This window comes from Hippopotamus amphibius, chromosome 3, assembly GCF_030028045.1.
Source record: "Hippopotamus amphibius kiboko isolate mHipAmp2 chromosome 3, mHipAmp2.hap2, whole genome shotgun sequence".
Taxonomy (NCBI): Eukaryota; Metazoa; Chordata; class Mammalia; order Artiodactyla; family Hippopotamidae; genus Hippopotamus; species Hippopotamus amphibius.
The window spans coordinates 40894565-40915684 of record NC_080188.1 but is presented as its reverse complement, the minus strand read 5'-3'; the positions used below and the strand labels follow the sequence as shown (position 1 = coordinate 40915684).

Here is a 21120-nt window from a genome sequence, read left to right as displayed (position 1 = left end):
AAGTACTATTATTTTACATAGAATTTCAAGAGGTTAATTGAACCCTACTTGAATCCTAGGTTAAGATTCTAGTTACTGATGTTGAAAGAACAGGAAGAGAAAGAGAAGCCAGAGCTCGTGAAGAGATCTTTGTGACAAATAAGAAATTGTGCTAAAATAATAGCTACAAAATTCAGTTCTCCATTTTTTCCTTATAAATACTAATAAATTTTATTTTGAGGAGCATCATTTCAGTTTAAGTATGGTAATGAGAACGTTGTGATGATTGGCTCTTAGATTAGATTTGTATGCAGAGGGGCCATTACTCTCTTAATTTTTTTCCTGAACTGCCTTTTCTAACAATGTATTGCCTCATTTTTGACAGTTTTACTTTTTATTTACCAGTTCAAGCACAAATGAGAGCTCCTTATCATTTTTACAGATCATTTTATTTTTATTTTCATTTATCTAGGTTCAAGGTTTTTCCATAGTTTTCATTAAAACATGTTTTTAAAAATTCTGGTTGTTTGTCCGACATCACAGTGCTGTTCTCTAACAAGAACTATAAACAGTAGATAATCCAGTTAATTCTAAATTGTCCCCTAGTGTGATATAAAAGAGTCAAAAAGCAAAATTCGGCAGGTACTGGTAAAAAAAAAATACTGTTTAAGGTAACTGACATGCAATTGGATTTTTTATTATGAGATTGGGACTTTTTTTAGCACTTAAAAATGATTAGGGAAATTGAGCAGCTCTTTAGAAGTTAAGGTATAATTATTCATTGAAATTTTGAGTATACCATGTGAATACTGTTAAGATTATTGTCTTTCATGGCTTGTGTTTCAGCCTGAAGTAAATTATGACATTGTGCGTTGGCTCTCTTGGACTGCCCGAGGCTTTTTACCCCCACTTGCTGCTGCAGTAGGAGGTGTTGCCAGCCAAGAAGTATTGAAAGCTGTGACAGGAAAGTTTTCTCCTTTGTGCCAGTGGGTTAGTTCTCTATTTTAATATTCTTTTGTACTTAAGATTGAATTATTCACCCATATAATGAATGTATGTTATGAATTATAAAAGCAACCTTAAAATATTTTTTGATGCATAAGTTAGATGTGATGTGCCACCAAAACTTAATTCTGTAATGGAAACTGACAAGATCATTTATTGAGGCTACTGGCATATTGCATTGTAGGATGTATTTCCCTCATTTGTGAGAGTGAAAGAATGAATTTTCTTATTCTTATATTTAGTTTCCACTGTTGTTAGTTTAGCAGTCATATGCTTTCAAGATTCTTGAGCTGTTCCATGGAGTCTTTTGGCATCATGAATCTTCAGATTCCCTAGTTTCTAGGTATAAACTTCTAAAGGTAGAAAGCATAGGAATGGCAAAAGTTTCAGAAGTATATAAGGTTAAAACATCACAAGATGGAAAAACCCTGGTTTCTGTTGCCAGAAGGAATAATTGGCAGAGTATATCAAAGGATACTCTTCAGGCCCTTTCTTTTTTAAAAAACTTTAAACATTTGAATATAACATCGATCTTGTTTTTTTATGTTTTAAAAAGTTTAAATTTAGTTTTAATAATTACAATTTATAAATTTATAATGTAAATTTACTATAGATGCTATTAATTAATGCTATTTTGCTGCTGAATTATTTGGTTTATTTTAACACAGAGTACAAGTTCCATTGTAAAAGTCTGGTTTAGATATAACTATTAACAGCATGGGGGATATAAATTATGTTGTTAATATAGATTCTGTGTTGTTATAATTAAATAAATAAATAACCATTTATTCGTGTTCATGGTTGTGTTCACATTATTTAGCCACATAAGTTACTCAAAATGAAAATGGGAGTGAGACTCAGGGGTTTTTTTCATTAACCTAAACTAATTCTGTTTGACATTATTCTAAGTGCTGAAATTGTGGCTTCCTAGACCATTTCCTCTGTAGTGTATGTAATAATTATAGATGACATATAGTATACCCAAGTTGGAAAATAAATATGGACTAGGTACTTTCCTATCAAAAGTAATCAAATTACTCAAATCAGGCTGAAATTGAATGAAGCTGCCAGAGTTTTTATGTAGTTATAAAAAATGGATTTGGAGGTGAAATTTCCTTTCATTTGTTAAGATTAGACTGTATCATCTGTAAGATGGCTAAATGACATATATCAAATTATATCTTTTTACAGTTCCTCCAGATTTAACCATTGTTCCAATGAAAGAATGTAAGGAATGTCTGTTGCCTAAGAAACAATTATATTTTTTAATCTGTTATTTTACTCTGAAGTGGCATGTTTATCATTGTTTTCTTTAATGATTAGTAAATAACTACAGAAGAGAATTTTTCTAGCAATATAGTTTTCTACATAGTAAATTATGTTTTTATCTTCTACTTCAAGTTATATATTGAAGCAGCAGATATTGTCGAATCCCTAGGCAAACCTGAAAGTGAAGAATTTCTCCCACGGTAATATTGACATTTTTGTTGCTTTTTTCTGAGCTGTATGTTTATAAGAGGCAACTAGATTAAAGAGTTTTTGTGCAAACATGCATTTGTTTTAGATGTCTTTTCTCCTAACTCACTTAACTTCTGCAGTCCTTTCTCCTCTACTTAGGGATTGTGTCATAATAATGCAGTATCTCTTTACCACTTTATAAATAATGAATTTAAAGTTTTCAGTTTATATCATGAGAATGGTTAGATTTCAAAACACCATTCTGATTTTAGATGAAAACAATTGCTACCTGCAGATTTTAATTATATCAGTCATTCTTCATCTTTTGGGTCACGTATCTCTTTGAGAATCTGATAAAAGCTTATGAATTCGTTCTCCCCAAAATACACATAACCCGAAGTTCTGCCTTCAGTTTAAGTGGGTTAACAACTTAAAAGCCCAACTGTAGACTTCTCTACAAACCTTTATTAAAAATCCCTGCCTTAAACATTTTTTTTGATAAACTAAAGTCACCCTCACTTAAGTCATTAGGGCTTAGAATATCAAGTCAAATGGAAAAGAGAAAAAACTGGTTTCTTTATGAGGTTTTTTTTCTCTTTCAAATAAGATAATTTATCTGTTAGGTTGGAAGAAACTCTTAAAGAGTTTAAAGTACTACATTAAATTGGTACTAGCAGTTTTGAAACTAATCTTAATTTTTTTTTATGCCTTTCTACTTTTTTGGTTTTTATTGTTTTCTACAGAGGAGATAGATATGATGCCTTACGAGCCTGCATTGGAGACACTTTGTGTCGGAAGCTGCAAAATTTGAATATCTTTTTAGTAAGTAGGAATAATAATGAGAATAAATAGTACAATCAAACTTCTATTATGTGTCAGATTAATTTATTAAAGGAAATTTGAGTACAGTTTCTAACATAGTAGACATTCAAGAAATGTTTAAAACAAGAATATGTAAACTATGGCCTGCAAGCCAAATCCATCCTGCTGCCTGTTTTTATAAAGTTTCACGAGAATACAGCCAAGCCCATTTATTCATATATTGTCTGTGACTTCTTTCATACTATAATAGTGGAATTGAGTAGTTATGACAAAGACCATATGGCTTACAAAGCTAAAAACATTCATTGTCTGGCCTTTTATATAAAAGGTTTGCCAACGCATCATCTAGAGAATTAATAAATGTAAAATTAAAATACGAGTATAATAGTTTTGAACATTAAATGATTTTCTAGAAATACATTAAAAATTGTGGGGAATGGGGAGTTTTTTGTTTTTTCTTACCAAATGTAGGAATATGTAAGTGGATCTTTCTTAAATTTCTTAGTGCATTGGCAGGGAAGCTCTCCCCAGTAGCATAAAACTTCTGCCACTTACTTTTTTAAATTATTACAATCAGTCCTAAAAGTACTGCTGATTTTTAATATTCATTTTTAAATCATATTTTGAAAATCAGCAGTTAATCCTAAGCTTTTACCTACATGTAGAATCTAATATTAGTTTTTGTTTGTCTTAGAATAATTATATTCATCAAATGAATTTAGAAAATTGTAAACAAATAATCTTTTTAATTATAATGTGTGTTGCACTGTTTCATGCTGTTTGTTTCCATCTTATAAAAGAAATGAGTTCAATCTTTGTCTTTTGTTTGGAATATTAAAATGTATTCTATTTAAAGGAATTGTAAATATTATGCCTTTCCTACTATGATTTATATATTTTTTTTCTTTAAGTGACACACAGTGATATCATGAACCATTAAATATTTTAAAATAAGATTATTTTTAAAAGTTACTTTAAATGTTCAAATTATTTTTAAAAGTATGTATTTTAACTTAGCATTTGAAGAATATTAAGATGAAATTGCTCTTTAGTAAGTAGATTTTTAATTTTATTTAATTTGATACATTTTATTTTTCTTCTCCATAGGTGGGATGTGGAGCCATAGGCTGTGAAATGTTAAAAAATTTTGCTTTGCTGGGTGTTGGCACAGGGAAAGAGAAGGGAATGGTAAGCTATAAATCCTTGAGAGTTAAAAGTTTATATTTCTGTGGCTGCCCATTTTTGAACCATATTTGACTGCTTAGATCTTAAGTATTGGGTTTTTTTATTTTTGTTTTTTAATTTATTTTTATTTTTTGGCTGTGTTGAGTCTTCGTTGCTGTGCACAGGCTTTCTCTAGTTGCAGCGAGCCAGGGCTACTCTTCTTTGTAGAGCGGAGGCTACTCTTTGCAGTGCGTGGGCTATTCAGTGCAGTCAGCGGCTTCTCTTATGGATCACAGACTCTAGGCATGCAGGCTTCAGTAGTTGTGGCTCGCAGGCTCTAGAGCACAGGCTCAGTAGTTGTGGCACACGGGCTTAGTTGCCCCAGGGCATGTGGGATCTTCCCAGCCCGGGGATCAAACCTGTGTCCTCTGCATTGACAGGTGGATTCTTAACCACTGTGCCACCAGGGAAGCTCTGAAGTACTGGTTTTTGAGGATAGGGCATTACGCCAAAAATCAGAAGATTCTGATTCTACCCTGACCATTTTTCAAAATTTATGTGACCTTGTGGCACATAACCTGAGTTCTCTGCTCCTCAGTTTCTTTCTTTAATATTGTGAAACTGTTTTCTGTACTACCTGGCTCATAATGTAATTATGAAGATAAATGTGAAAGGGCTTTTCAAACTATAAAGCGCGTTAATACTGTTATTTCTATTAGATACTCCTATTATTAAATAAATATTTAAGATGGGAGAAGCTAACATTAGAAAGTTACAGAGTACTCAGATATTGTTTCAGTTGGTAAGTATCAAAAGAAGAGTGAGTAATATAAACTTTGATGTACAGTATAAATTCTTAAGATGATAAATGTAAGTTAATTGGAAAACCATGTCATATATTTAAATTAAAATGTATTTCATTGATGCTGTTTGCCTTTAAGATGTAAACTGTAGTGATTTCATAGATTTATCGTGACTAATATTAATTAAATGACTAAAATTTATATAATAGTTCATATTTTATAGTTCATTAAACTTACTATCACAGTTACAGGCAGATGTCCTACAGTTATATTATTCCTGTTCAGCATTTCCTAAATTGTTTTCCACAAACGACTATTAGTTCTGGTAGTTTTTAAAGTATTTCTTTAAAAAAAAAAAAATCCTTGATTACACAAGTTTGGATATCACCTACTTTACTTGTTAGAAATTCATAATACATATCCGCATATAAAAGTCAGGAAAAGAACTATAGTAAGTAAACCTACTTACTTGAGGTAACAAGACAAGGTAAGTTAATGTGGACAGATCTCTAGCTTACTGCAAATACATCGTCTTGCTATATAAATTATTCTTTTTTTAAATGTTTCCATATATAGCCAAACTAACTAGAAGGAAGGAAAGAGAAATCCCCTGGTTCTAGGAACCAAGAGGGAAATAATTCCTGAACTAAAAGCTGTGGTGACTCACAAGTGTTTCTATCTTGAATATATATCTCTGATACATTAACTAGAAATCTATTTGTGAGAAATTGAGACTTAGAGCTGCACCTTACTGGTGTATGGGGGCCAAAATTTTATCATATAAAAACTTCAAGCAGAGAAATGAATGTAACAAATTTAGGGCTTTTGAAACCTCTAGAGCTCTGGTTAAAACAAATGCAAAACTGCATCATGGTGATACTTACACACTGAGAGTACATAGGACAATGCAGAGAAATCAACATCCATCCAAGACAATTCACAATGAAAAATGACAACCTAGTAGAAAAAAGTACCACCTGGAAGAATCAGCCAATGAAAACAGAAGAATTAGCTCTCTAAGAACTATGGATAATAGGAGTGCTGCAGATAATAGAACAAACTATAAAGTTAAATAATGACCAAAGACATAGAAAGAGGAATGGAAACATGAGGGAAAAGGGCACTGAAGTTTTTACAAAAAGCCAAGAAAGAATTTCTGTATAGTTAGTGAACTTAAAATTCAAATATAGCTGTAGTGAGAATTGATGAATAGAAGATAAATAAATACCCAGAATGTACTGTAGAAAGATTCTTTTTTTTTAAATGAAAGAGGATACATTTTCATGGTCCAACTTAAGTGTAGTAGAATTTCCAGAGAGAGTGAAGATAAAGGAGAAGTAATAATATCCTAAGGATAATGACAATAGTTTCCAGAGTTGAAGAGACAAGTGTGTTCAGATTGAAAAGGTAAACTAATCCCAAACAAATCAAAAGCAAAGATTAAAAGAGAGATTACTTAGTCAGCAATAAATGCACACCTAAAGATAGAGAAGCATATCTTAGTGCAAGGAATTATCAGCCTAGATTTCTATACCCAGCTAAATTATCTAAGAGAAAAAAAGATAATTGACAAGTAAAATGATGAAACATTATCACTTATTAGTTCTCATTGGAAGAACTATGGATTAATATAGGCCATGTGTGAAGCAAGGGTAAATAGAGGCATTTATCAACATTCTTAGATTTAAATAAGCATTGATTTTTAAAACCTTTAATTAAAATATTGACCAATTTGGGGATGGGATGGTTAAAAGTAAGTAAAATGTTCATTGATATCATAGAGAACAGAAGGGAGAGTTCAGATATCCTCTAATTGTTCAGGAGGAAGATGGAGATTTTAATTTTAGATCTTAAGTTACCGTACATGTTAAAATTTTGAATATACCCACATAAAAATAGGTTTAACTTCCATACCAGTTCAATGAGAGGTTGGTGGGGGGTTTAGGGAAGATTAGGATCAAGAACACTTGATCAATCCAGTAGAAGGAAAAAAAAATTCAGAGCAGATAAAAAGTGGGGCTGGGGGAGGTGGAAGAAAAAACTGTTTAATCAGTAATCACGATAATTATACATTGATTAAGCTTTTTCTTAAAAGATATTTTCTGTGCTGCTTTCCCCCATTTCAAAGAGCTACCCTCTACCACATAATTACATAGAATTGTTGAAAACAAACAAAAAAATATATATCAGGGAAATACCAGCTAAAAGAAAGTGAATGTGTTTGTGAATACCAATCAACATCTAACAGCTGGAACACACTCTGAGAAGTACAGCTTTCTAGTGAAATCTTTTACAAGTACTAGCTTAAGTGACATGCATTACGAGTACTTTTTAGATTATCTTGGATCTGTTTACTTTCATCTTTAGAATGGGGGTCTGCAAACTTTTTCTTAACCAGTTTGTAACTGTTTTAGGCTTGTGGATCTTAAGTCTCTGTCACAGCTACTGAGCTCTGCCATTGCAGTATGAAAACAGCCAGAAACAATACTTAAGCAAGTAGCATGGCAGTATTGCAGTAAAATTTATTTACAAAAACAGGCAGCCTTCCTACACTGTAATTTGTAGACCTCTGCTTTAGCAAGAGTTCCTTTCAAATTGAAACGTGCAAGCTTTTTTTCCCAGTCGATTGGGATTGAGAATAAATATGTGTAGAAAGAAGAGCTAACTCCTCTATCGCTAATCCATTACATGTTCTTAAAATGTGATAGTGATGTTTAGCCTCTATTTTGTTATGAATAGTTAAAAAAAGTTTTGAGCAGGAGTTGCATTTGATTTCAACTGTTTTGTTTGACATGTTCCTATGCTAAACATTATCATTAAATATAAGCATAAAAGCAGTGGTATTGGTAACCAGTTTTGGAGTACTCATATTCTTATAACTTTCACCAGCCAAAATAATTTAGAATAACTTGTGGGAGTTGTTTTAGTCATTCAGAGAAAAGCAAAGTAGATTTAAATTTATCTCTTATATAATTTCAGCCGTTTTTTTCCTTGATACTAGGTTACAGTAACAGATCCTGACTTGATAGAAAAATCCAACTTGAATAGACAGTTCCTGTTTCGTCCTCATCACATACAGGTGTGTTGTTACACTGTTTCAAATTTGAATCATCTATTATGTTAGGCAAAAAAGAAGAGAGTTTCTTTTTTATTAATAGAATCTCTCAAATTATCAAATAATGGGAATGACAGTAGGGAAAATATGTAATTTTTTAATATAAAAATTAATTTTTGCACTGATTTTGGGTGTTAAAATCTGAGTTGTGAATCATGGGCAATATTTTTTTCATTTTATAATCAAGATGTTTCTATGTATTTCATTTTGGAAACATCTTAGTATATAAAAACAGGTTCCTTAATTTGAAGTTTTTATAGATCTTTTTTTTAATCTTTACTACAAAACAGGTAAATTTTAAGAGAATTTTTTGCTCTTTTCCTCTTTGATTATTTAACATTCCTATTTATTATAAAATAATACTTATTTTCAGTCTTCTTTTTTATAGAGATCAAAATATTTGTCAGGAAAAGAAACAGTTTAGTCAGTCAAGCAAATTTGCTCTTTAGAAATTTTTTTCACTTTATGTTGTACAACTCATTGAGAATCTTAGTAAACTAAGCTTAGAAGTGTCGTGAACAGAAAAATAATTAAAGCATACTTTTATATGGTTAAATAGTGGCATAGTTAACCTAATGGCCTCACTTATCCAAATATAAAGAACCCCCTAATAGGGGCCATTGAACTAAATGAACTCACGTGAACTAAAATTTATGTCACAAGACTCATTCACTGACCTTTGTGCATTTTACCTATAAAAGAACTATTAAGGCCTGTTTGTTTTAAATTTCTAGTGAAATTTACAGTTTGTTTGTATATATGCTAATAGCAAGGAGAAGTAAATACATTTCAGCCTAACAATATGAGAAGAGACAAATACCATTAAAACTAGATGCATGCGTTCAAACAGAATGGTCGATAGGTATTTAGTGTCAGAGCCAGTACTCCCAAATAAACTTTGATTGCACTTGATATGACATCAGTGATTTAAAAATGATCACTAAATCTGAAAGAAAAGAGCAATCTTTTTATAAAAATGAAACATATATAATAATTTTTTTAATATTTCCATCCAGAAATGGTAAAAATTTTTTAAAGATTTTAGTACCAAAGTACTGATATTAAGTTACCATACCTCTGAGAGTTTATTTTCTGTAGAGCTTGAATTTCTAATATTTTATTGAATGGGATCTCATTTTTTTTCTAGGTACTTACTCAATTCAGACCTCATTACTAGGGAAAAATGTTCTTTTAATTTGACTTTTAACTAATATTTTAAGAATTCTAAAGTACTTAGCTGTAAAATAGAGGTTGTTTTTATTAATAATGTGTGAATTATTCTAATGTGCATTATTAAATGTGGCATGGCTGCAATAAATGTAACTTCCACAAACTAGAAATGAAAACTGGTCTCATTACATTATTCTTCATATATAAAGTGTATAAGTTCAATCATGGTCTATTTTTCCTGTTTACCATTTTATGTCTTCTGTTTTTATGTTATTTGTTTAGAAACCTAAAAGCTATACTGCTGCTGATGCAACCCTGAAAATAAATCCTCAATTAAAGATAGATGCACACTTGAACAAAATATGTCCAGCCACTGAGGTGATTTACAATGATGAGTTCTATACTAAGCAGGATATAATTATTACAGCATTAGATAATGTGGAAGCCAGGAGATATGTAGACAGGTATGTTCTTGAAATTCAGATTCATAGAAATTGTCTTGTTTTCACTTCATTTCTCATACCTATTTATTGAATTTTCTGACTCTTCTTTATGTTCCTGTTATCATTCTCCTTGAACCCAAATCTTTTGATGATTTCCCATTACAGATAGAATAAAATTTAAAAATTTTTAAATGGCCTAAATGTTTTTCTTAGATTATCTACAATCTGTCCACCACTCCAGCTTAAAATTTACTCTTTCTTCCTGGCTCCCCTTATTCTAGCTACACATTCTTTCTGTAAGTTCTTACAGGGGAGCCTCCAACACTTTTCACCTCAGGAACTTGCACATACTCTCCTTCAACCTCAGGAAATTTTGTTTATCTTGTTCTGAAATGCCTGACCCCAAATCTACCTGCATACTCTTCACTTCCTTTAGTTTTTTCCCTCATCCTTTCAGTATCAGCCTGAATGTCTTTATTCAAATAAACTTTCTTTAACCCTGAAATTCTAAATTAGATCCTCCTGTGATAATCTTTCACAGCACTCTTCCTTCCTTCATAGCACTTATTTTTTATTGACATGCATATTTATTTAATGTTTGTTTCCTCACTAAATCATTTATTCAGTTATTTTCCCATCACTATCCTCAGTGCTCAATATATGGCATCATTCAGTAAATATTTGTTAAATAAGTAAATGAATAAATGACTATGATGTATACAGCTTACAAAATCCTTCTCATATCTTTATATGCCTCTTTAATGTTAGGGTGCTAGAGCAGATTTATTAGCAGGAAAATTTACCAGTTGAGAGTATAGTGGAAAATTTGTAATCTTGGACAGAGAAAGGCAAAAAGAAACTTTAAGAAATTAAAGTGTGTAGAATATAGTTATTGTAAGTGTTGAGAAAGAAGGTTTGGGTTGGAGAAAATGTTGGAAAGATATAGTGAGGTAGAACTTACAGTCAGAAAATAACCAAAGAAGAAATAGAAAGCAAAAGAAGAAAGGGTAACACATTAATTAAGAGTTAACCCAGAGAAAAAAAGTTGAAGCCTAAAACTTCATAGGAGTTTTGTTTTTTGTTTTTTCTTTTTCAATTTTTTTTATTGACGTATAGTTGATTTACAGTGTTGTGCCACTCTCTGCTGTACAGCAAAGTGACTTAGTAATACATATATATACATTCTTTTTTTAATATTCTTTTCCATTATAGTTTATCACAGGATATTGAATATAGTTCCCTGTGCTATACATTAGGACCTTGTTGTTCATCCATTCTATGCAGGAGTTTTAGAACAAGATAAACATAATGTATCTTGTTCTAAATCTACCAAACTTTGGTAATGGAGGGTGGAGACAAAAATTGCCAGGTTGAGCAACAGAGTTTATGGGAGGAAGAGGATGGTAATAATAAATGGGTTGTTTGGTGGTAATATATCTATTTCCTAAAATATTATATCCAAGAAGTGATCAACATGTGAAATGGTCAGTAGAAAGTGGTAAGGTTTCCTCTGCTTACATTGTTATTGCTCACTTTTATGTTTGTTACCTATTTTCTTTTCATGTAGCCGTTGCTTAGCAAATCTACGGCCCCTCTTAGATTCTGGAACAATGGGCACTAAGGGACACACTGAAGTTATTGTACCTCATTTAACTGAATCCTATAATAGTCATGTAAGTGAACCAGTCTTTTTAAGTAAATGTCTCTTCTTTATATCTCATCATTTTTATATCTCATGGTTTATTTCTCTTCATGAGTCAGCAAATTTGGTTTAGTGTTCCTAATCCCCTTTGTTTTTGATCTGCCAATGATGTCTGTGCATATGTGCAGAGGTTTTTTAAAATGTAGCTGAACTTATTTTTTTGTGATCATCAAAATTTTGTTTCTGGAATGTTATTCTTGTGTTTACTGCAGCGGTCCCCAACTGTTTTGGCACCAGGGACCAGTTTCGTGGAAGGCAGTTTTGCCATTGTGGGGGGAGGGGTGCGGGTGGGTATGGTTCAGGCAGTAATGCAAGTGATGGGGAGGATGATTCACACAGTAATGCAAGCGATGGGGAGTGGCAGATGAAGCTTTGCTTGCTTGTCCACTGCTAACTTCCTGCTGTGCAGCCCAATTCCTAACAGGCCATGGCCTGATACCAGTCCACAGCCTGGGGTCAGAGCTGCTGATTCATTTTTTAGCAACCTTTGAACGGGTGACCCACCCAAAATCTTACTGAAGATTCAGTATCTCCATATGAGGGACCAAGCCATTTATATCCATTTATTTTATATAAATGATACAAATGTAACTTTTGTTTTAACCTCCACAAGTGATTTTAAGATACTGCCATATTTGAAAATCACTGGCCTAGGAAGTGTAGGCTTGGGGATTTAAAAAAAGGTCAACCCAAGCTGTAAAATTAAAAGAAGAATTTTATTTTATAAGCATAAATATCCCTTTATTTAATGGATATGTTTGGTTTAGTAAAATTTTTTAATTTCATTGAAATTTGGTTTCCTCTTTACTCTTGTGCAATCAGAAGTTTATATAGTAAAAACATTGTAATAGGCAAAATTGCTAAGTTTGATTTGAAGGAAGTTAGATTGAGAAAATCATGATATGCTGGGGTCATACTAGAAGATCTTCAAAGTAGGGGATGTTACAAAGTTCAGAAAGTTCCCTTGATTCTCTCATTCTACCACATCTTTCCCAATCCTCCTATACTTATACTCTCTCACTTCACACTCAGAAAAATTGAATACTCCATCTGGCTTTCTTCTTTGATTTATAAAATATTCCATGGTATTTTATAGGTCATCACACTAAAATACAAATTTCTAAGTAAAAAGAGACAAAATGAGTTGTTTTAGATTGGGTAAGCCAATGAGACTAAATGTACCACATGTACCCTTTAAGAGAATATGGATTTCTTCAATGGTACTTTTTCACATGACACAACAAAGACATTTGCCATTTATTTAATACACACTTTCTGCAAGAAACTATACCAAGCATCAAGAACATGATTCCTGCTTACAAATATTTTCTCTTCCTGGAGAAAGAAACTCATAGTATGCTGAGCACTATACTGGGAATTCTTGAATTACTTTTCAAAATAAAGAATATTGTAAAGTTTTAAATGTCACCTTGATACTTGAAGGAAAAAAAAAGGTAAACATATATGGTAGTCTGTTATGAGTACTACATGCTGCCAAAGGAGTGCACAGATAATAAGTGACAATAGAATTCGTGTTTGTTATTACATTGCTATAAACAAGTGGGTTAAGTGTCAAAAGAATCAACTTCTCCTCTTAATGCCTAGGAGAAAGAAGATAAAAAATGAATTTATTTTATTTTTTAATTTTATTTAGTGGTCTTAAAACACTCAAGTAAATTCAATCCATAAAAAATTGTCATTGCTTCTCTTAACTGTTGTCGTACTTTATAAAATAGCGGGATCCCCCAGAAGAGGAAATACCATTTTGTACCCTAAAATCCTTTCCAGCTGCTATTGAACACACTATACAATGGGCAAGAGATAAGGTAATAGAGATATTTTTTAAGAAATTTTTCTTTGAAGTAGAAAAGATGATATTTCCAACTTTTAAAGACTTCTATTTGTAATGTTGTTTCCTCTTTTCCCTTATAGTTTGAAAGTTCCTTTTCCTACAAGCCTTCATTGTTTAACAAATTTTGGCAAACCTATCCATCTGCAGAAGAAGTCTTACAGGTAAAAAAATTGATACGGTTTTTTTTTAATTGAAGTATAGTTGATTTACAATGTTGTGCTAATTTCTACTGTACAGAAAAATGATTCAGTTATACTTATATATACATTCTTTTCCATATTCTTTTCCATTATGGTTTATCACAGGATATTGAATTTAGTTCCCTGTCCTATACAGTAGGACCTTGTTGTTTTATCCATTCTGTATGTAATAGTTTACATCTGTTAACCCCAACACTTAATGTCAGTGTAATCTTATTTTCAAGTTGCCTATAAATAGTTAACCTCCTTAAACAGAGATTATACATTATTATTATATACAGTAAGTATATGAGGAATTGCTAAGTGAGCAGGTCACAAATAACCCTTCTTTTTTTAATTTGGTCAAGCTATATGGAATTGCAAATATTTTACCATGTTTGACTCACAGAACAGCAATTCATATGGTTCAACCTAATAAGGATGTGATAATAATGATAAGACAGCTACAAATAATAAAACAGATTGTTAAGCTCTTTGGAAAAAACTGAGGTAAGTTCTAGTGAAAATTTCAGGAATGGAATAGTCTCAGATTTATTAGTCTCATGGTGAGGGCAGCTTCGAAGCTGTTTTCATACTTTCCTTTAATCCTACACTAAAAAGGCCAACTTTTTAGTGTAAAATATTATTCATAGAGCTTCTTGTAGTAACTACATATATAGCACTAACTTACAGCTAGGAAGACATGAGGATAACCTTGTAAGATAAGAAACTTTAGAATTAACATTTTACATGCTGTCTTTTCCCATTCCTCCTCCAAAAAAGAAAAGAAAGAGGGAAAGTAGAAAGACAAGAACAGGGAGCTTGAGGTGAAAATAATAAAATCATAAGACACATGAGCTGGCACTTCAGACTTTGGCTAACATTTCCTGGGAATATGTGTGTGTATGTTTGTGTGATTCATTGGACATATGTTTGCTTTGTTTTGTTTTTTCCTCTCATTTTAGAAGATACAAACTGGACACAGTTTAGAAGGCTGTTTTCAAGTTATTAAGTTACTTAGCAGAAGACCTAGAAATTGGTCCCAGTGTGTAGAGTTAGCAAGATTAAAGTTTGAAAAATATTTTAACCATAAGGTAAGTGTGCATTATAAAACATTTTTAAAAAAGTCTAAACTTATTTAATTACTGTGAAATTAATTTCATTGACCTGAAATATCTACTCTTTCTTTCGGGAAGCTTTTCAGAAATTAGTAAGTTAACTGAGAACAAGTGACAGAGGCACACAACTAATTTCTCTCAGAATGTTACTAATTAAAGAATGCATTTAAATGCCACCCATTGGCTTGTCATTTATTCATTTAACTAATACTTGTCTTTCTGTGTACAAAATGGGTTTTAATAAAATAGGGGTTCCTTCAAGAGAAGAAAGAATACATTTAGTCAATAGTCGTAAAGAAGTTTGTTTTTCAGAATAAAGCAAGAGACTGGGAGAATAGAGATTCCATCAGAAATTTTGTTGGAATTTTGCCTTCCCCATCTATATCTAATAATCACATTTTGTCTGTTTCCTCATTGTAAAATGGGAGTAATCAATTCATACCTGACTCATAGCATAAGTGGTGAGGATCAAATGAGTTAATACATGCAAAGTATTTTGTATAGAACCTGGCCCATAAATAAATACCCATAAATATTTAGTGAATTATTAGCTGTTATTCTTACTCGTTACATACAGAAGCTAGAATGTGTCCGGCACTCTCTTTAGTCTGTCCCTCTCTTTAGGCTCTTACCTATTGGAATATAAAATAAGCTCATCTTTTTAAAGTCTTTTAATTATACTTATCCCTGCTTTTCTCTTCCTTTTTTGCTCTGCTTCTTGGAAAAGTGGTCTAAACTCACTGTTGCCGTGTCTTCATCTAGTAAATGTGTCTTCTTTCCCCATGACTATTGAAATTATTCTTACCATGACTATCAATGACCTCATGTTTCAAAATCTACAGAACTCTTTTTTGTCCTTATCCTCTATGGCTTTTATTAACTTTTTTTTATTATGGAAAAATTCAGCCACAGAAATAAGCGAGAAAATAGCATATGATGAATCTCCATGTATTCCTCATACATTTGTCACCCAGGTTTAACAATTACCAGATCATAGAAAATCTTGTTTCTGATAATCCCACCCAATATATATACCCTCCCCCTAGATGGTTTTAAAGCAACTCTTAAACAGCATATCATTTCAAAATATAAAATAGTATGTATGTTTACTGGTTTGTTTGGGGTTTTTTTGCTTATTTTAAGGATTAGCTGTTTGAAAGGAGCAGAATGATATGTAAAATATGCCACTAATTGTGTAAAAGGGATAAAATAATCTGTTCATGTTTGCCATAGATGCAAAAAAAACCACAAAAAACTATAAGTATTGATAAAAAATAGCAGTAGACGTTATTCCAAGTTGGGGTGGGAGGCAGTGACTGGAGAATAGACAGATGGAGTACAAGGGTGACTAGAAGACTTCACTGTATATCTTTTATATGTATGTTTATTTTTTTTTAACTTCAGTTAATATTAAGTAGTGATTTTTTTTAATTCAATTTTTTTCTTTAGGCTCTTCAGCTTCTTCACTGTTTCCCTCTGGACACACGATTAAAAGATGGCAGTAAGTATAACAGTGTTGAGAAGAAAGTTTAATGCAACTTATTACTGACTGCTGACAAAGAAAATAATTTTTTTTTTTGTATTTTGTTAGGTTTGTTTTGGCAATCACCAAAGAGGCCCCCCTCTCCATTAAAATTTGATCTAAATGAACCTTTGTAAGTATATATATACAGTTTTATTTACACCCTTCATTGTAAACTTGTTAACTGTATAGGTTTACATTGCAGGGTGAAAACTACATGCCCTTTAATGTTAAATCATTGCATCCCTGTTAATCTAAGCGTTAACATAGCATTTTGGCCAACAAAGCCAGCCACAATTCTTTTCCTCACACATAGATGAATCTGTTTATTTACATGGTAAATAATCTTATTATTTTTGTCTTCTTTGAAGTGCAGCCAAAGTGTCATCTCTTTGACTTTATTCATTAAAAAAGTGAAATGAAGACAAATGTTTTCCTATTTAATGAAGTCAGTATGTGAGACACTTTATTACTACTAAATAACTCCCTAAATAATCTCAGATTAATTTTCAAAGGAGTTGATCTTTGAATAAATACCTATATATTCTGTCTATATTAGATACATATTTTGTACACAAACACACTTATATGTATATATTTTAATTAAACACTTAGCTTGTTAACCTTCCTTTCAACAAGTAATTCTGTGCTTAGTTTTTTCCTCTGATGCTTATTGTAGTCACCTTATCCTGACTGCTTCTTCTATAAAATTTACCTTTTTTTTTTTAAACAAACTCATTTGCTTATTTGAATTTATTGTACACTCTTTAAAACCAAATTTTTAATATTTTCTTATGAATTAAAATGAATTTTCTTTCAATACTTTAATTTTTCTACTTCTGGCCACTTCTCTCCCCAAAGTAGTCTTGATCACTACCTGAATATTAGTGCTTATGAGGATAAATATCTGCTGTTTTCTCTTGTATAACTTCTGCAGTGCCTTTGTGTAGACCAGAATTTCATTGCCTAACTTTAAAAAAAAAATCCTGTTGCAAAAATTCTGTGGTTATTTATCTTCAGCATTTTAAAGGCTATAGTTTCCGATAAACATCTTTGAAACTGTACATTCACACTTTATTTTTTAATTTCAAAAGGCACTTCAGTTTCCTTCTGAACACTGCAAAATTATATGCTACAGTCTATTGCATTCCATTTACAGAAGAGGTAAGATATTCTTCAAGCCCTAACAAGTGATAGAAAAGATTAGAATAAGATGACTTAGCTAATTGCATCATCAAAATGTGTTTTATGTTATGAGTAATTCTTCAATATAAACTTTTCATTTTGTTGTGGTGTTGCACATTCTAATATAGCAGAAGTTTAGAATCTCATTGCAGCATTACTAAGTAAGAAAGTCAAATTTTTCTTCTGAATTTAAGTAGTGAAACAAATATTCGTAAAAGCAGTCTTATATTTTTAAAACATAACCTACTGACTTTAATTATTGTAATTACTTTGAAAACCCAAAGTGACCTGTTTCATAATAATTTTTAAATATTCCTTAGCAATTCTCTTTGTTAACATTTGTTTGACTTATTTTGTGAAATTAACTTACATGCTTTTCAGGAGATTTGAAAATGCTACCCTACATTGACATTTCTTAACTTTTGTCATTTGTACCTTTTCTCTTAGACATCATCTTCAGTTACTAATAAGTAAAGAATCTAATACAGTTTTATTTGAAAGGCAGGTCTGCATTACTGAATTTTCCTTTCCAAATGCATAATAGAGCTGAATAAATTGCTATACTTTTAGGTACTAGGCTGAATGGGAAATATGAGCCAGATCCATAACTAGCACTAGCTGTTTTGGATCCAGATAAAAATGCCTGTTGTACATTAATCCCTTTTGGAATTAACATACAGTAGAATATAACATAAAAGTCTGGTAAAAATAGTGGCATTCAATTGGGTATTCTTTTTGTGAAATGAGTGGTAATTTTGTGATAAAGAGTTATAGGTGACCTTAGAAGCACCATGTCTCAGTTTTTCCTAAGCAGATTCTTAATAATAAACATGTATATGGCCTTAAATTCATCTAAGTTTATCTTAAACCATTTAAATATTTTCCTGCTTCCGAAGATATGAATTCCATTTACTCATTTATTTATTGAGTCAATGTATATTGAGTATCTTTCCACAGGGAACTTTGTAAAACAATAAAGAGATAGTTCTTATCTCAAGGCACTCTGTCTGATATTCACAACCTGTCCTAAAACTACCTTTTAAAAACTTTGTGGAAAGAACAATGATTTCAGATTTATTGACTAATAAGTACTTTTTTACACACACCCACCCTCACCTCCCAGCCTTTATGGATGGTATTTCTGTAGAAATAAAAGTAAATGTCACAAATAGATATGGTATAAACAGTTATATCATAAATTATTCAAACATTTTAGTATGATAAAAGACCTATTTTAGGTTGCTTTTAACTTTAGAATTCAGAATTTTAAGAATATGTTGATAAAATTACTGTTTTAAAAACCAGGACTTATCAGCAGATACCCTGTTGAATATTCTTTCCGAAGTAAAGATTCAGGAATTCAAACCTTCCAACAAGGTATGTGTGCAAGTTCATTGAACTTCTACTTATGTCAAGTCTCATTCTGAACCTGGAGAAGCCCATAGTGAACAAAACAAAATTCTTGTTCTTGTGGGAGTTATATTCTAATGGCCCAGAGACAGACTATTAAAAAACAGTGCCAATAATTGTATAATATTGCATTATGGGCATTAAGTGCTAAGAAGAAAAAATAAAGCAGGGAAAACAAAGGATGATGGAGCTGGTGTCATTGTATATGAGATAAAAGGGGAAAGCTTCTCTGATATGGTAACATTTGACCAGAAAAGCCTGAAGGAAGTGAGAGAGTAAGCCATGCCATTACCTGGAGAAACAGCAGGAACAAGTTCAGAGAAAGGCTTTGAAAGACTTTGAAGAACAGAATTTTTCTGGAGGAGAATATGCAAGAGAAAAGTGGTAGACAGTGAGATTGGAGAGATAGTGAGGGTTATGATAGTGCTTCATGTTTTACTGTGAGATTAAGAAGCCAGTGGAGGATTTTAAGCAGAGGGCACAATCTGACATATTTAAAAGGATGACCCTGGTGATTGTGTTAAAAATGATTATATGGAACAGGAGAGAGGAAGCAGAAATAGCTATTAGGATATTATGGGCAAGAGATGATGATGGTTTGAATGAAGTAGGGTGTAACAGGGAAGTTGTAGTAAGAGGTTGGATTCTGTGCGTATTTTGCAGTAGCGCTCACAGGATTTGTAAGGAATTGGTTTGAGTGTGTGAGAAAAAAAGATTATTTTCTTAGTTGAAAAAAGAAGCAAGCTTAATAGCTCCGAATGACAGGGAGAAGACAGAGGAAGTTTGAGCAGAGAAAAAAAAGATTTGAAATAGTTGCCCAGGGGAGTGGAAAAAGTGGGGAATTAGAAGATGTAGTATTTCGGGACAATATTTAGGATCCCCTTAATGTTAATTCCACTTAATGTATTCCAGTAAATGTGGCTGGAGAAAAATCAGCTGCTTGGGTGCTACTATAAATAGCTGGAAAATTGGATTGTAACAAGGGTTGGAATTTTGTCAGGCAAATATGTTGGAAGGAGAAAGAGACGGAGTATTAATAAAGATGAAACATGAAATTTAGGCAGGGTAAATAGAAAAGTTTGAAAATACTAAATATTTCACATGTTCATTATATGCCTTTTTGTATGCACTCTAAAAAAAATAAATCACAAAACAAACTTTTGTTCCCTTAACCCTTTAGCTATACTGGAAAATGTGAGGTAATGACTGCCTTCCTGCAAAATTCAAGTAGGAAATGGTGTGTGCAGTCTTCCACTCTGCATTTTTATTTTAGGGAAAAGAAAAACTTGTAGGCAGTTCATTTAGTATAAGTAAGTAAGTTTTCTGAGTGAAATGTTCAGACTTGTAGTTTATCAAGAACAAAAGTACACAAAGGAAAAACAAAATTCCTATATAAAGAAAATTCCTAGCCCATGTTTCTAATGGACAAAACTGTTAGACAGAAGCCAAGGAAATATGCATCAATAACGTTACAGGTCTCTACTGCCCTTCAGTATATTTTCTAGCTTGAATTGCATCTTTCTCTATTGAAGTTTAGGGGTAATAAATTATCCTGAGCAACTTAACTACAGTTTTAACATGACTTACGAGCTTTCTCACAACTCCTTGAAGCAGCTCCCACCGAAGCTTCAGGGTCTAGCACTTGTAGTTAACAGATGCCACAGCCAAAAAATACCAGCTACACATTCTGACAAATAAAAATTACTGCTTTCCTGACCTAATGTTTCTCGAATATTTATAATGATATTTAATATGTAAAATTCAAGTTAGGGGGCTTCCCTGGTGGTGCAGTGGTTAAGAATCCGCCTACCAATGCAAGGGACATGGGTTCGAGCCCTGGGCCAGGAAGATCCCACGTGCCTTGAAGCAGCGAAGCCCATGTGTCACAACTACTGAGCCTGTGCTCTAGAGCCCAAGAGCCACAACTACTGAGCCCATGTGCCGCAACTGCTGAAGCCCACGCACCTAGAGCCCGTGCTCTGCAACAAGAGAAGCCACCGCAATGAGAAACAGTGCACCGCAACAAAGAGTAGCCCCCGCTCATCACAACTAGAGAAAGCCTGTGTGCAGCAATGAAGACCCAACGCAGCCAAAAATAAAATAAAAAAATTTTTTAAAAACGCAAGTTAGATTTGTCTTTTTAATAAGAAATAGTATTTTAGTGATGATGTAGCTAGTTTCCTGGTTTGAGAA

At 32.3% G+C, this 21120-nt stretch overlaps 1 protein-coding gene across 3 annotated transcripts in view; it reads left to right on the top strand.

The window, feature by feature from the left end:
• The window catches only part of UBA6 (ubiquitin like modifier activating enzyme 6), an 84054-nt gene that overhangs the window by 53506 nt on the left and 9428 nt on the right, over positions 1-21120 (top strand). For all 3 annotated transcript variants that reach the window (XM_057726409.1, XM_057726408.1, XM_057726410.1), the window contains 14 exons: positions 826-969; positions 2386-2453; positions 3186-3264; positions 4372-4452; positions 8233-8310; positions 9799-9980; positions 11527-11632; positions 13398-13487; positions 13594-13674; positions 14658-14786; positions 16260-16311; positions 16402-16465; positions 17427-17496; positions 18823-18894. In XM_057726409.1, the coding sequence (XP_057582392.1) occupies positions 826-969; positions 2386-2453; positions 3186-3264; positions 4372-4452; positions 8233-8310; positions 9799-9980; positions 11527-11632; positions 13398-13487; positions 13594-13674; positions 14658-14786; positions 16260-16311; positions 16402-16465; positions 17427-17496; positions 18823-18894 (1296 nt within the window). The remainder of the gene's footprint in view (positions 1-825; positions 970-2385; positions 2454-3185; positions 3265-4371; positions 4453-8232; positions 8311-9798; positions 9981-11526; positions 11633-13397; positions 13488-13593; positions 13675-14657; positions 14787-16259; positions 16312-16401; positions 16466-17426; positions 17497-18822; positions 18895-21120) is intronic.